Source organism: Staurois parvus, unplaced genomic scaffold, assembly GCF_062004578.1.
Source record: "Staurois parvus isolate SC_StPar_1 unplaced genomic scaffold, SC_StPar_1.0 ptg000747l, whole genome shotgun sequence".
Classification (NCBI taxonomy): Eukaryota; Metazoa; Chordata; class Amphibia; order Anura; family Ranidae; genus Staurois; species Staurois parvus.
The window spans coordinates 107883-124922 of NW_028318543.1; the positions used below are offsets into that span (position 1 = coordinate 107883).

At 46.0% G+C, this 17040-nt stretch overlaps 1 protein-coding gene across 1 annotated transcript in view; it reads right to left on the reverse strand.

Moving 5' to 3' along the window:
• Positions 1 to 15392, reverse strand: part of LOC149445062 (vomeronasal type-2 receptor 26-like) — a 34752-nt gene extending 19360 nt beyond the window's left edge. The window contains exons 1-2 of the mRNA XM_089654241.1: positions 14808 to 15392; positions 2130 to 2225 (exon numbers count right to left, since the gene is read on the reverse strand). Of these exons, the coding sequence (XP_089510367.1) occupies positions 2130 to 2225; positions 14808 to 15392 (681 nt within the window). The remainder of the gene's footprint in view (positions 1 to 2129; positions 2226 to 14807) is intronic.
• Between the last annotated feature and the right edge of the window lie 1648 nt (positions 15393 to 17040).

Consider the following 17040-nt stretch of genomic DNA (forward strand, 5'->3'; position numbering starts at 1 on the left):
AGTATGTACAGGAGAGGAGTGTAGAGGGTATGACTGTGGGCAGTATGTACAGGAGAAGATTGGGGGTATGATAGTGGGCAGTATGTACAGGAGAGGAGTGTAGAGGGTATGACAGAGGGCAGTATGTACAGGAGAGGAGTGTGGAGGGTGTGACAGAGGGCAGTATGTACAGGAGAGGAGTGTAGAGGGTATGACAGAGGCAGTATGTACAGGAGGGGAGTGTGGAGGGTATGACAGTGGGCAGTATGTACAGGAGAGAAGTGTGGAGGGTATAACAGAGGGCAGTATGTACAGGAGAGGAGTGTGGAGGATATGACAGAGGGCAGTATGTACAGGAGAGGAGTGTGGAGGATATGACAGAGGGCAGTATGTACAGGAGAGGAGTGTGGAGGGTATGACAGTGGGCAGTATGTACAGGAGAAGATTGGGGGTATGACAGTGGGCAGTATGTACAGGAGAGGAGTGTAGAGGGTATGACTGTGGGCAGTATGTACAGGAGAAGATTGGGGGTATGACAGTGGGCAGTATGTACAGGAGAGGAGTGTAGAGGGTATGACAGTGGGCAGTATGTACAGGAGAGGAGTGTGGAGGGTATGACAGTGGGCAGTATGTACAGGAGAGGAGTGTAGAGGGTATGACAGTGGGCAGTATGTACAGGAGAGGAGTGTAGAGGGTATGACAGTGGGCTGTATGCTATAGGGGTTTAAAGATATATTGCAGGACATCTTTCAAGTATGTTTATGTAATAAAGTTGATATTCTTTTTGAAAAAAATATCTTTTTGGGTACATGTGTAATGTATTAGTTGCTGCAATAAAGTCCCACAGGTTGCATTTTTGTATACGTATCTTTAAGGGATGAGCAGCCAGATACTCGACCTCTTTGGTAATGAGATAACTTTGAGAGTAGCTTTTTCTAACAGTAGGTCTAGGGGAGGCCATGATATCCTGGATCTAGGGATGTTTGGGAAAGAGAGTATGTGGGGCAATGCAGATTTATGTAGATGTGCATGGCATCTAAGAGACGTGTGTAAGAAGAAGTGGTAATGGGAAAAGTGCTTTGTTCCTGGGGGATAGTGGAGACTGAGGAGGGGGGAAGAGCAAGGAAATGAATGAGGGGGAGAAAGAAAGGGGGGGAGGCTGAGGAAGGTAGTGTGGAAGAAGTAGAGCGGGAGAGGGGATGGAGGGTAAAGGTAAGAAAGACATATGGGAAGGTTAAGTAGTGATCACAAACCGGTGGCAGGAATAGACCAGCTGACCTATATGTGTTCAGTAGGACCACGTGAATACCTACTGCGTGGAGGTGTGTGAGTTGATGGTGGTGAACACACAACTATTTCTAGTTCACTTGAGGTCAAAAGCACTCTATGAGGAAAGAAACAATCCAAAATTGTAAAGATATGTGAGAGGGGCTGAATGAGAAGGGCTGGATCCCTTGGAGTTGTGTCACTCTTTATTTTGCAAATAAGAGATAGCCAGGAATGAGGCTCCAAAGCACTATATATATATATATATATATATATATATATATATATACACTGCTATATCATCGTTTTAAGTTATAACAAAAGAACAATATGAAGAGCCTGCTGTATATCATTACAGAACATACATTTCTGAATGTTGGAAGTCAGGGGTCAGCATGAAAACCAACTTGTTAATTTGTACACAGGCTTCTCTCTGTGTTACTACCCAGTCAAAACGAGGGTTGGCTGTTTTAGGCTCAGACGTGACAAAAAGAGATATCCGAAGCCTTTGGCCTAAAAAGCCAAACATTGTGACCATTAAATAGTAGAGCCCTGGTGTGAGCACATCAGGGTAAGACTATCAAAGCCCACATGCCAAAACCAGGCAAAGCCGGTACCATGGTAAACAGATATATTAAAGTAGACTGAATAAACAACTATCAAATATGTAATACCATAACAGCTTAGTGAGATTATGTAGAGGGCCAATGTAGAGATTCGGCCCAGTCCATAAACTCCCTTATCCCCAACATGAGCCCAGGTGTAGCCAAGTAGAAGAAGGCCATCCATCGGACCAGTGTATGAATAGACAGGGTAGATGACCAGAGCAATTATATATAGCAGGATAATAAAAGTTATGTAATATCATGGTATCAAAATCTGACATGATAAGTCAGATAAGTCAAAGATTCAGGCGTTGGAGGCTGGTTGCCTTCTGATGGGTCAAAATCGGGACAAAAACATTGAGAATTTAATTCATACTAATAAAGAGAAGAGAAGATAGTATGGCAATTTGTGAGAGGGAGAGCTGTATGCCACTAGAAGTTGAGAGGCAATCATCATGACAGCAGGGTATGGGATTCTCAGTCACCACATAGACTTGTGCAGTCATAGTTTTACCATTGGGCAGATCAAAATAAATACGGAGGCTAACGATCAAAATGGTAGTAGTTCTTTGGCTAAGCTTAACTCTCCAGCTGAGCATGTAGGGTGAGGGGGAAGGGAGCGGAAAGGTAGGAAAAAGGAGGAAGGGGGAATATATTAGGAGATTGGGTGGGGGTGGGGTGAGGGGGTGTGGGGTAAAGGAAGGATAATGAGTAGATGAACTGTTAAGACGGTAATGGGGAGCTGGATAAGGTGTATAGCCTTGGAGAGGGCAAGGCACTGCTGTAAACCTAATGATGTGTAACCTCAATGGGGGGCAATGAAAGCAAAAGAAATGAAATACATACAGAAGAAAAGGTAACCATAATGGAATGGCAGAAGTAGAAGTAGGTGTCCATCAGCTGAGCATCCACTATAGATTCTTTACCTTTCTGAACAAACAGGAGTGCAGAGATGTATCGAGGGTGGGTAGCAGCTGTGGCAGCTTTCTAGGCCTGGTAGCAAGGTCACTGCAGAAGATGATGTACATGACCTTAGGCTTCTTTGAAGATAGAGTGATGTTAACTCCATGTAGTGCTCAGGTATGTATGAAAGTCAGTCCACATTATAAAGGGAGAGGCCTTGAGTGTAATGGAGTTGTCTGATGTGGAGTGGTCTCAGCATCTTGGTTACAAGTGGGTATAGGATTAAAGAGGTAGAAGCAGAGCATAGATTGAAAGGCATAGGTAAGGCAGATAATATCAGAGTTGAATAGCGTGGAAGAGGTTTAGGCTGAGTAGTCGTGGTGAGTTCTTCGGTGTGCAGGGGAGGTCAGACTACCTCCACTTGCAGGTCTAGGTGCGGCTGGTGAAGATAACAAAGGGGAGGTGAATCTGGAAATTATCCCTGACCGGGATAGCATCCATGAAAGAGGCCTGCCTCAGTGATGGTAATTGAAAAGCTTTATATTAATCTGGTAGCTCAATCACAGGTAGGTTCAGACTTTCACATATTGAGCATAAATCCTCTAGTACATAAAGATTAGCTGTGCAAACCTGGGCTGATGCAGAAAGGCAGAAGGGAAATTTCCACCTGTACTGTATACCCTTAGTGCACAACAGATCAAGTAGGGGTCGCACATCTAGCCAGTGTTAGAGAGTTATAGGGGAAAGATCTTGGTGGATTTTGATTTCTGGCCCATTATAAAGAAGAGTTTGACGGTCTCTGACTCTTCTTAAAATCTCCTCTGTTAGTCTAAAGTTGATCAGGTAACACACTACATCCCTGGGGCATCTGTGTCTCTGCCTCTGGATTTTAAGGCTTTGTGAAGGTGTTCAATCTCAATAGGAATTTCAGGAGGCCTGAGAAGTAGATTATTAAAGATTGATATGATGGTGTGCATAAGCTGGTTGGCTTCAACAGCTTCAGGGAGACTCCTTGCCCTTATATTGTGTTGGCGGCCACGATTGTCCAGATCTTCTAGGTGTCGATGTAGTTCTCTGACCTGTATACTGTGGGCATCCAACACTTGTAGTACTTGGCGAATTGCTGAGTCATGTCATCTCTTCCACTTTTCCTCCATCTGCAGAGCTATGGACTGAATGTCATGGCACAGATCAGATATGGTAGCAAATAAGGTATCTTTAATGTCAGCTGCAACCGAGCGTAAGGCATTTAGATTTGGCGGTTGATCAGTGAAAGAGCCAGTGGATTATGGCTGAGGGTGTTGCTCACTGGCTTGGATCTTGCTGGAGGAATGGGAGGAGCGGGCTGAGGCCAGGTCGGAAGTTGTGGCATCATGAGGCTGAGTCCAGAAAATCTCTGGAATATTACAGCTTAGCTGGGTTCTGGAGTCCCTTGGTGAGCAGGACAGGGATGCCTAGGCACTCTATCACGTACCTGGTGTTAGAGGCCAAAGGAGAGAGGGCTTCCCTTGTGGCTAAGTTCCAAACTCCTCTGGATATGGGACAGAAGGAGTCAGGCCCAAAATTGCATGGGTTGCCTGTAGGAGTGCTTGTCAGAGGTAGACCCAGGAGCACAGCTGATGCACTGGAATGGTGTCTGCACACAAGTGCCGCCCGTGAGAGGTATGCAGGCCTTCAGGGTAGCAGAGGACTACAGAATAGTCCATTCAAAGTGAAGGTCAGCTGCTGGGTGGAAATTGGAGCAGACATAATCAGTAGGACAGTCAGGGTCATACACAGGAGAGCAAGTGAGAATATCCATTAGCCAAGCCGCGGTCATATCAGGAGAGCAGGTGAGAATATCCATTAGACAAGTCAGGGTCAGATCAGGAGTCAGGCAAAGACAGGTCCAGGAACAAGCCAAATCGGTAAAATCAGATCACAGTAGCAAGGGAACATGGACAAAGGTACTGGGGAGCCAGAGATCAACCAGAAATTTGAGGGAGTGATGGCCTTCCATATAAAGGCCATCTGGCGCCAAACTGGGCTAATGCATGCATAACTATGCGCCAGTGCACATGTGTGTTCCGTCTCACTTCCGTATGCATATATTTTTGCCAGTGTGCATTTCTGCGGCCATGCAAGGTACTGGCAGGAATGGCAGGTCTACCAGTACCTCTGCTGTGGACAGAACCCTGACACACTCCTTGAGGTTTTCCATAGTGGAGCAGGGTTTTCTCTCCAGTTGGCTGAAAAGCAGGACCTCCATGAACATGAGCTGGGAAGTTAAACAGCAATCTTGGACCAGAACCAAACCACGCCTACTCAGTCTGACTGCTACTGTTTCTCAAAGTACACATGTTAAGGCCCAGTTTGTCCTGCTTACTAGTTGTTAAACTTCCAGCATATTCAGTCACAAGAGTCTACTGCAACATCTGCCCTCTGCAGGTCAATCTGTAATATTGCTTCCAATACAGTCTTCTCCATTCACCAAAGAACTCCCTTATTGTTGGAGTTTGCCACTGAGGAATAATCCATACAGCAGCATATTTCTGCCAGTTCTTTAACCACTTCCTGACTGCCATATAGTAATATGACGGGCGCAAGGTGGTTCTTTCGTTCTGGGAGGACTTCATATGACGTCCTCCCATTCTCACTGCGCATGCGCGGCTCAGGGAGTGTGCAGCGCTGCGATCGGCGGTGCACTGTGTCCCTCGGACACAGCGGATCACCGATCACGGAAAGAGCCGAAGATGTCGGCTCGGTCATGTGATCAGCTGTGTCCAATCGTAGCTGATCACATGTAAACAGGGAAATGCCGGTTATCGGCATTTCTGTCCTCTCGAGCTGTCACACTGACAGAGGAGAGGAGAGCCGGTAATCAGCTTTCCGCAGAGGGGACATGTACACTGATCATCAGGGCACTGATGATCAGTGTGCCCTGATGATCAGTGTAGCCCCAGCAGTGCTACCTGTCAGTGTCCATCAGTGCCTTATGTCAGTGCCCATCAGTGCCACATATCAGTGTCTACCAGTGCACATCAATGCCACATATAAGTGCCCATCTGAGCTGCCTTTCAGTGTCACCCATCAGTGCCAGTCAGTCAATGCCACCTATCAATGCCAATCAGTGCCACCTATAAGTGCTGCCAATCAGTGCCACCTACCATGCCTGTCAGTGCCGCCTAACATTGCCAGTCAGTGCTGCCTATTAGTGCCAGTCAGTGCCACCTATCAGTGTCAGTCAGTGCCGCCTATTAGTGCCAGTCAGTTCCGCCTATCAGTGCCATATATCGGTGCCATGTATCAGTGCTGCCTTTCAGTGCCCATCAATGATGCCTGTCAATGCCCATCAGTGCCACCTACCAGTGCCCCCTCATCAGTGCCCATCAGTGCCACTTATCAGTGTCCATCAGTGCAGCCTCATTAGCGCACATCAGTGAAGGAGAAAAATCACTTATTTACAAAATTGTATAACAAAAACTAAGAAAAAAATTTTTTTTTCAAAATTTTTAGTGGTTTTTGTTTTTTTTAAGAAAAAATAAAAACCCCAGAGGTGATTAAATACCATTAAAATAAATCTCTATCTGTCACAAAAAAATTTAAATAATTTCATATGGGTACAGTGTTGCATGACCGCGCAATTGTCATTCAAAGTGCAATAGCACTGAAAGCTGGAAATTGGCCTGGGCAGGAAGGGGGTATAAGTGCCCTGTAGGCAGGAAGGGGGTATAAGTGCCCTGTAGGCAGGAAGGGGGTAGAAGCGCCCTGTAGGCAGGAAGGGGGTAGAAGTGTCCTGTAGGCAGGAAGGGGGTATAAGTGTCCTGTAGGCAGGAAGGGGGTAGAAGTGTCCTGTAGGCAGGAAGGGGGTAGAAGTGCCCTGTAGGCAGGAAGGGGGTAGAAGTGTCCTGTAGGCAGGAAGGGGGTAGAAGTGTCCTGTAGGCAGGAAGGGGGTAGAAGTGCCCTGTAGGCAGGAAGGGGGTATAAGTGCCCTGTAGGCAGGAAGGGGGTAGAAGTGCCCTGTAGGCTAGTGGTTAATCTTTGAAAATTTTGCATCTCACTTTGTGTGTGCTAAAGGGGTGCTATTCAAAATGTAATATCACTTAGACAGGCAGCTCCATTCCTTTGTGTTTCACTCTCTAGTGAAGAACTGCTACCCTTTGCCTCAAAGAAGATTTTCATCCTTATGTGCACCAATTAGGGCCCCATCCAGTGTGCAGAAGATCAGACACAGTGTAAAGGGACATTAGCCTATTTAATAGAAGAGCTCTTATTTCTTCAGAGTTAAACTGCCATCAGTTATTGAGAGCCCAAAGTGAGTAAGCCTCTCTACTTGTTAGTTTTTGTAGCTCACTCGGAAAGAAACATCTTAGGACTGGGCCATCTTTTAAATTCTGAATTGCAGGACAACTAGAACTGACTGAGATTGAGCTGTCACCTTTACTTACAGTTACTAAGAGTGAAAGCTGTTATTTCATGCACATCCTTTTCTGTTGTTTTACTGTGCTTACATTTGACCTCAGTACAACCACGATATCAGTTCACTCTAAACCAGGGGTGGACTGACAATTCATGGGGCTCCCGGGCAATAGGGAATCGTGGGGCCCCTCTGTCCTTGCCCACACTCAAAACAAGCCTATAAAAAGGTACCAGGGGCATTTCATGGGGCCCCCTACTGACCCCGGGCCCTCGGGCAGTGCCCGAGTGCTCCAATGGTCAGTCCGCCCCTGCTCTAAACTGGCTGTGAGTCTGCTTTTTCGGTTGCAGCCAGAGAGTTCCTCTGACCAGGGGTTTAACCATTTGATGCCCGGCCAATAGCCGTATGGCGTCCGGAAAAATGCACTAGCTTTCCGGGTGGACGCCATATGGCATCCTCCTGGGCATGCGCAGTTTGCGCGCTTGCAGAGCCGCGCAGCGGCGTGATCTGTCACCGACCGTGTACCTCGTACACGGCCGATGACATCTGAGTATCAGCCCCGTTGCCGGTACCATGTGACCTGCTGTGACCAATCACAGCAGGTCACATGACAGTTGTATACAATGGATGGCTTCCTTTCATGCCATCCATTGTATACTAGTGTCTAGCTGTGAATGGTCACAGGTAATCACATGCACATGTCTTGTGATTAGCTGTGGCCAAATCACAGCTAAGCACAAAAAAAAAAAAAACCTGAATGAATCGGAAATGCTTGCTTATAGCAAAGTAATTCTTTGCTACAAGCAAATTGTGTAAAAAAAAAATACTGATCACTTTCCCAAAGTAGTACAATGTTACTATAGCATCCCCTGAGGGGGTAGAGCTATACCTACCGTATTTGTCGGCGTATAAGACGACCCCCTACTTTTCCTGTTAAAATATAGGGTTTGAGCTATACTCGCCATATAAGACTACCCCTCTTCCAACACACACCAAATAAAAATGAAAAAAACATCAGATTTGATTTCAATATGGTATTCCAATGATGGGACACTATTCCTCCCACTGACACCAATGATGGGGCACTATTCCTCCCACTGACACCAATGATGGGGCATTATTCCTCCCACTGACACCAATGATGGGGCATTATTCCTCCCACTGATACCAATGATGAGGCACTATTCCTCCCACTGATACCAATGATGGGACACTATTCCTCCCACTGACACCAATGATGGGGCACTATTTCATCCACTGACACCAATGATGGGGCACAATTCCTCCCACTGACTAATGATGGGGCACTATTCCTCCCACTGACACCAATGATGGTGCCCCATCATTAGTGTCAGTGTGTGAGGAATAGTGTCCCATCATTAGTGTCAGTGGGAGGAATAGTGCCCCATCATTGGTATCAGTGGGAGGAATCGTGCCCCATCATTGGTGTCAGTGGGAGGAATCATGCCCCATCATTGGTGTCAGTGGGAGGAATAGTGCCCCATTAGTGTCAGTGGGAGGAATAGTGCTCCATCATTAGTATCAGTGGGAGGAATAGCACCCCATCATTGGTGTCAGTGGGAGGAATAGTGTCCCATCATTGGTGTCAGTGGGAGGAATAGTGCCCCATCATTGGTGTCAGTGGGAGGAATAGTGCCCCATCATTGGTGTCACTGGGAGGAATAGTGCCCCATCATTGGTGTCAGTGGGAGGAATAGCGCCCCATCATTGGTATCAGTGGCAGGAATTGCGCCCCATCATTGGTGTCAGTGGGAGGAATAGTGCCCCATCATTGGTGTCAGTGGGAGGAATAGTGCCCCATCATTGGTGTCAGTGGGAGGAATAGTGCCCCATCATTGGTGTCAATGGGAGGAATAGCGCCCCATCATTGGTATCAGTGGCAGGAATTGCGCCCCATCATTGGTGTCAGTGGGAGGAATAGTGCCCCATCATTGGTATCAGTGGAAGGAATAGTGCCCCAGCATTGATATCAGTGGGAAGGAGAAATAGTGCCCCATCGTTGGTGTCAGTGGGGAGGAGGAATAGTGTTCCATCGTTGGTGTCAGTGGGGAGGAGGAATAGTGCCCCATCATTGGTGTCAGTGGGGGAGGAACAGTGCCTCATCGTTGGTGTCAGTGGGGAGGAGGAATAGTGCCCCATCATTGGTGTCAGTGGGGGAGGAACAGTGCCTCATCGTTGGTGTCAGTGTGGAGGAGGAATAGTGCCCATCGTTGGTGTCAGTGGGAGGAATAGTGCCCCATTGTTAGTGTCAGTGGGGAGGAGGAATAGTGCCCCATCATTGGTGTCAGTGGGGGAGGAACAGTGCCTCATCGTTGGTGTCAGTGGGGAGGAGGAATAGTGCCCCATCATTGGTATCAGTGGGGAGAATAGTGCCCCATCTTTGGTGTCAGTGGGGGAGAGCAGCGGCTGCTCCTTCTTTCAGATTTTCGCGGGGCCGCTCGGCTCCGCCTCCTGGCCGGTGATTGGTCGCCTGTGTGCCTTTCCAGTGCTGGCGCCCAATCACCGGTGAGGAGGCGGAGCCGAGCAGCCGAGCGACCATCGAGTGGCCGAACTGAAAGAAGGAGCAGCTGCGCTTCCTGGACCGGATCGTCGTGGGACCGGGACCGGAGCCAGGTAAGGTACAGCAGCCCCTCTGCCCACCCCTGTACTTAGTGTCCGTTGAAGGAGGAGGGGAGGCGGCGCCACACCGCCCCTCGAAAAAGTGCCGCCCTGACACCGGCTTGCCGTATACCGGCGTATAAGACGACCCCCGACTTTTCAGAAGTTTTTCTTGTGTTGAAAAGTCGTCTTATACGCCGGAAAATACGGTATATACAAAACATAATTGGGATGCAAAAAATCTTTAAAAAGACACACTCTGGATAAACACTTTGATCTTTTACACAAATAAATATATTACATAAATATATAGAATATAAATTCATCTAAACATATATATTGCCTATAAAAAAGTGCAGCGCTAAAAACACACAGTATATATATTAAGTGGAACATTCAAGCGCAGCATATAAACGTATACAAAACTTGCGGATATAAAAAATAGGAAATCAGCAAGAAGTAAATGGGCGTACCCCTGACGATGCGCATGCGCACGGTGGAGCTACATTGCTGATGTCACGCCGCTGCTGCCAAAGGACGGAGTGGTGGCCATTTTGGTATCTGTAATTTATATTTTACTAATCCATGTGGATTTATGCTTTGCTTTGGGAATATAATAAAATGACTGCACTATATAGGAATTTCTGGCTCTTGTGGTTGAGCTATCTTCCCTAGGACAAGGGTCCCTTCTTCCACCTACACATTGATGGAGCAGTATGAGTAACACCCTAGCTGCCCCTTCACCTCCAGATGTGACATATTATATGCCTGATATCACCTTCTGGTGAGTGTACATCCGTCCAAGGTGGTTGATCCCCCATTGTGAATGATCGCACGTTCACACCCTGAACTTTGCAAATATTTCATTTTACCAACATAAGGACACTATTTGAATGCAGTTGTTAGATGGAATTTTGATTACATTATTGCAGGTATTTGATTAGTGCAACCAAGAACATGACTAATGCACCATAGATAGGCTTGTCCACTCCTACTTCCACCATTACCGATCCATACCACTCCTCACCCCCTTAACCAAATAAACTTTACAAAAACATGACACCATTTTGGAGTAAATGGCCAACATGGCCTTTTATTAACAACTTCACATTTTAACATACATCAACCGTTCCTTAACGGAAACCAAAGAATTGTTGTTGGTCTTCAAAGGCACCCACAAACGATCCAAAATGCACCTGCGGACAACCCTATACACCAGGCCTCCAGCCGCAACCAACCAGCTCGGAGACAACCATACCGTCCGCAGTGCAGCACCACCACCTTCCAGTTAAACCTCGGTTAACTGGGAATATCCACCGGGCCCCCCATACCACGGATGGGGTCCCACACCATTGTTTTCCTTCCAAGATGAGAACCGCCTCCAAAGACCAACAACCGCCCACGAACCAACAGAAAAACCCACCTCTCCAACCAGTGTCACTTTTTTTTTTTTTTTATTGTTGTTCTTGCTCACCTGCCCCCGGACAAGACCCTATACCCAACCTAACAGGGAAGGCGGGAGGGAAGCTCTGGTCCTTGCACACATCCAGCTCCACTGACGCCCCTTCCGCAGCAACCCCCACCCTACGGTGTCACAGACCCCTCCTACACTCCACATCTGCCAATCCCGTAATTCCCAATCAATTCCCCACCCCTTGGAGCTAAATTTTAACCTTTTCCGTTCCCTACACCACTCTGGGCCTAGTCATGTATGCCCTTCGCTATTTCCATTCTTCCCTATTCGCTACGGGCATTTCTTTGGTATTGATTTATATCTCTGAAAACCCATCTCTTCACGGAAGCCTATTCTGACCTCAGCTAATAATGGAATCTTCTACTCCTCCCACCAGCCCATCCCCCACAGTTACTACCTTTTGTACCACTAGCCCCTCCCTCTTAGATTGTAAGCTCCCAGGATCAGGGCCCTCCTAACCCTCTTGTATTGAACTGTATTGTTCTGTATTGTCTCCCGTTATATTGTAAAGTGCTGAGCAAACTGTTGGTGCCATAAATCCTGTATTATAATAATACTTTATTTTATTGCACTTTAGTGCACGGAATATCACATTTATTCACGGATTTTATTTCTTGCTGATTTCCTAATTTTTTATATACAAACGTTTTATATATATTTATATGCTGCACTTGACTGTTCCACTTAATATATATACTGTGTGTTTTTAGTGCTGCACTTTTTTATACATATGCTTGTGGGGATTGTTACCTATACCGTGAGTGTTAGCTGCTTTATTATTTTCACTTTCGCTCGCCTGTATACTTTATATATATATATATATACAGTGAGGAACAGAAGTATTTGAACCCCCTGCGATCTTGCAAGTTCTCCCACTTAGAAATCATGGAGGGGTCTGACATTCACATTGTAGGTGCGTTCCCACTCCGAGAGACAGAATTTAAAATAAAATTCAGGAGACCACATTGTATGATTTGTAAAGAATGTATTTGTCTCGCACGGCTGAACAGAAGTATTTGAACACCTAAGAAACAGCAAGAATTCTGGCTCTCAAAGACCTGTTACTGCGCCTTTAAAAAGTCCACCTCTACGCCACTCATTAATCTAACTTAGTAGCACCTGTCTGAGCTCTTTAAAGACACCTGTCCACCGCACAGTCAGTCAGACGCCAACTACTACCATGGGCAAGACCAAAGAGCTGTCAAAAGACACCAGAGACAAAATGGTGGACCTCCACAAGGCTGGAAAGGGCTACGGGGCAATTGCCAAGCAGCTTGGTGAAAACAGATCAACTGTTGGAGCAATTGTTAGAAAATGGAAGAGGCTAAAGACAACTGTCAGTCTCCCTCGGACTGGGGCTCTATGCAAGATGTCACCTCGTGGGGTATCACTGATGATAAGAAAGGTGAGGAATCAGCCCAGAACTACAAGGGAGGAGCTGGTCAATGACATGAAGAGAGCTGGGACCACAGTTTCAAAGGTCACTGTCGGTAGAACACTACGCCGTCATGGTTTCAAATCATGCATTGCATGGAAGGTTCCCCTGCTCAAGTCATCACATGCCCAGGCCCGTCTGAAGTTTGCCAATGACCATCTGGATGATCCAGAGGAGGCATGGGAGAAAGCCATGTGGTCATATGAGACCAAAGTAGACCTTTTGGGTTTAAACTTCACTCGTCGTGTTTGGAGGAAAAAGAAGGATGAGTTGCATCCAAGAACACCATCCCTACTGTGAAGCATGGGGGTGGTAACATCATGCTTTGGGGGTGCTTTTCTGCAAAGGGTACAGGACAACTGCACTGTATTAAGGAGAGGATGAATGGGGCAATTTATTGTGAGATTTTCAGCAACAACCTCCTTCCCTCAGTCAGAGTATTGAAGATGGGTCGTGGCTGGGTCTTCCAACATGACAACGACCCGAAGCACACAGCCAGGAGAACCAAGGAGTGGCTCCGTAAGAAGCATATCGAGGTTCTGGAGTGGCCTAGCCAGTCTCCAGACCTAAATCCAATAGAACATCTTTGGAGGGAGCTGAAACTCCGTGTTGCTCAGCGACAGCCCCGAAACCTGACAGATCTAGAGGAGATCTGTGTGGAGGAGTCGGCCAAAATCCCTGTTGCAGTGCAAACCTGGTCAGGAACTACAGGAAACGTCTGACCTCTGTAATTGCAGACAAAGGCTTCTGTACCAAATATTAACACGGATCTTCTCAGGGGTTCAAATACTTCTGTTCAGCAGTGCGAGACAAATACATTCTTTACAAATCATACAAATGGGATTTCCTGAATTCTGTCTCTCAGAGTGGGAGTCCCCTGCAATGTGAATTTCAGACCCTCCATGATCTGTAAGTGGGAGAACTTGCGAAATTGCAGGGTGTTCAAATACTTCTCTTCCTCACTGTATATATATATATATATATATATATATATATATATATATATATCATATAAAAGATACATTATATAATTTAAGGTTATTTGAATTTGAATGTTATTTAAACATCAGATATGATGTACAAAGCAATTAGTAAATAAACATCAATAAAATACAAAAACCATGTAATAAATAAATAATAATAAAAAAAAAATAATAATAAAAAAAAATGTACAGAGAAACCAAAAATCTGGGTAACTGCAATTTTCCTGATTGCCCAGGCAGTGAGAGGGAGGGTGGAGATAACTAACCTTTCACATCAAGTTTTATATACATTTATATGCTGCACTGGACTGTTCCACTTAATCAGGGGCGGACTGACAACTCATGGGGCCCCCGGGCAGTTGGGGATCATGGGGCCCCTGTGTCTTTGCGCACACTCAAAACACACCCAAAAAAAGCCTATAAAAGGTACCAGGGGCATTTTATGGGGCCCCCTACTGACCAGGGGCGGACTGACAACTCATGGGGCCCCCGGGCAATAGAAGATCATGGGGCCCCTGTGTCCTTGCCCAAACTCAAAAAAGCCTATGAAGAAGATACCAGGGACATCTCATGGGGCCCCCTACTGACCCCGGGCCCTCGAGCAGTGCCCGAGTTTCCAAATGGTCAGTCCGCCCCTGCTACTGCCCCTGGGCCCTCGGGCACTGCCTGAGTGCTCGAATGGTCAGTCCGCCCCTGCACTTAATATATATATATATATATACACTGTGTGTTTTATTTATATATTTATATATATTGCATATAAAAGATACATTGTATGATTTGGGATTATTTGAATGTGTCTCTAAATATAACATATGTTGTACAAAGCAATTAGTAAATAAACATCAATAAAATACAAAAACTCCCATAATTTGTGCCTAATTAAAAAAAATAATATATTGTTTTATTATAATAAAAAAGATATACAGAGAAACCAAAAGTGTGGGTGATGGGAATTTTCCTCATTGCCCAGGCAGTGAGAGGGAGGGTGGAGATAACTGACCTTTCACATCAAGTTTTATATACATTTATATGCTGCACTTGGCTGTTCCACCAAATATATATACTGCGTGTCCTTTCACATACTTAATTTCTAATCTAGGATATTATGATAGTAATATAAACACTTTATTATTATCCAACTTACTCTGTGCTGGAATCCACGTTGTTCAGATGGATCTTTCTTCATGTACATCCCATGTAGAGCGTGGGCCAGAACATATACAGCCGTGTACGCGTAGAAGGCCAGAGCTGAATGACCAGAAAGCATGAATGAAATATCTTTCACATCTGTACAAGGCTTTGCGGAAATATTATTGACCATTTGAAAAAAGATATTTTTGTACGGGTTTGGAGTAAGGCAGTGAAAGAATTCAATCCAAATATCTTCCAGTATTGGGTCACGGAAGCAGCTGGAGAAGTTGATACCGCGAGCATAAATATCGGTGTCTATGCGCCTTAATTGTAACCATTGAAATACAAAGTCGCGGTTGATTCGTGTGGTCCTCTCATATAGAGATCTTGCATTACTCCAAGAAGGTGGGAATATAAATGTGATATTCTCCATGACAGAGGGGATGATATTAACTAAATACTCAAAGTTTATTGTGGACGTTCCACACACTATGATAACCTTAGCTGTTGATTCCGTAATGATCCTCAATCCCCGAATATCCCTTAATCTTCCATCGAGTTGAAAGATGTATTCTGTGCAGATCCCATGTTCCGTCATCATCTTACTCAGTTCTCTGGACTCCTCATCACCGCTGCCATCATATGCGGTTAATATCCCAACCAATCGTCAAATCACTCACAAACACATGCAGGCTCCATCTTCGCAACATTGCCAAGATCCGCTCCTTCCTCACCCCAGACACCACCAAACTTCTAGTACACTCCCTCATCATCTCACGCCTTGACTACTGCAACTCCCTCCTCACTGGCCTACCCAAGTGCAGGCTCTCCCCGCTCCAGACCATCCTGAACTCAGCTGCCAGACTCATCCACCTTACCACCCGCTCCACCTCTGCCACCCCCCTCTGCCTCTCCCTCCACTGGCTCCCGATTGCCCAACGCATCAAATTTAAACTCCTTACCCTGACCTACAAAGCCGTTCACAACACTGCCCCTGACTACCTCACCAACCTGATCACCAGGTACCACCCTACCCGTACCCTTCGCTCCTCACAGGACCTCCGTCTATCCTGCTCCCTGGTCTCCTCCTCCCATGCACGACTGCAGGACTTCTCCAGGTCCTCCCCCATCCTCTGGAACTCACTGCCCCAATCCATCAGACTGTCGCCTTCTCTATTCACATTCAGGCGCTCCCTCAAAACCCATCTCTTCAGGGAAGCCTACCCCACCCTCACCTAACGGCCATCCTCCCTCATTCCTCCTACCACTTCATCCCCCCCCAGCCACTTCCTACTGTACCTTTACCCCCTCCCTCCTAGATTGTAAGCTCGTAAGAGTAGGGCCCTCTTACCCCTCGTACGCTGTCTGTCTTTGTTGTACTGTGCCATGTATTGTCCCCCCCTATTGTACAGCGCTGAGCAAACCCTTTGGCGCTATATAAACTCGTAGTAATAATAATAATAATAATAACCCAGCTCCACCCAAAATGCTGCAACAATTTAATAGTAGCTGCAAAACGGATCCGATCAGCTGGTGTCATATGGAATAAAGTCGGATACGTTTTACCATCTCTCAGGGAAGTCTTGGTGCCTTGATAAATGATCTGGATGATATGTTGGGAAATATTTTAATGGGATGTTATTATTCAAACATTAAAAAAAAAAAGAGAAATGCAACATCTAAATAGCACACTGCTTTGGATGGCTGTGCTGTGCGCTTACAGTGAAGCTCACAGACACAGCCCCTAGTAAAACAGCACACAGTTAACCCTTTGATCGCCCCTCACACTAACCCCTTCCTGCCCAGTGCCATTAGTACAGTGTCAGTGCTTTTTTTTTAGCTGGTGTCTGCATTTCTCTTTTAAACTTCAGGAAGATGGCAGAGTCTGATTACATATGGGTGACAAAATCCTATTAGCACCCAGGTGCCACTTCCAGCCTGAGGAAGCTGGAAGTCTTTTCAGATGTGAATTGATGACCATCTGTGTCTGAGTACCTATGACTGAATATTTCTTTAATAACAAGGAATGAATTAGATTTACATATTCTTTACAGGTCACATCTTATCTACTCACATCTGTACATTTTATGTCACAGTAATAAAGCACTGTAACGCAAAAAATAGCCTGGTCAGGAAGGGGGGGGGGGGATCCTCAGGAGGGTGAGGAGTTAGAAAGCAATGTAGCAAAAGCGCACATCAGAGATAGACGCGGTTCAACCATTTTGGTTTCAACCTCCATCTTGGCG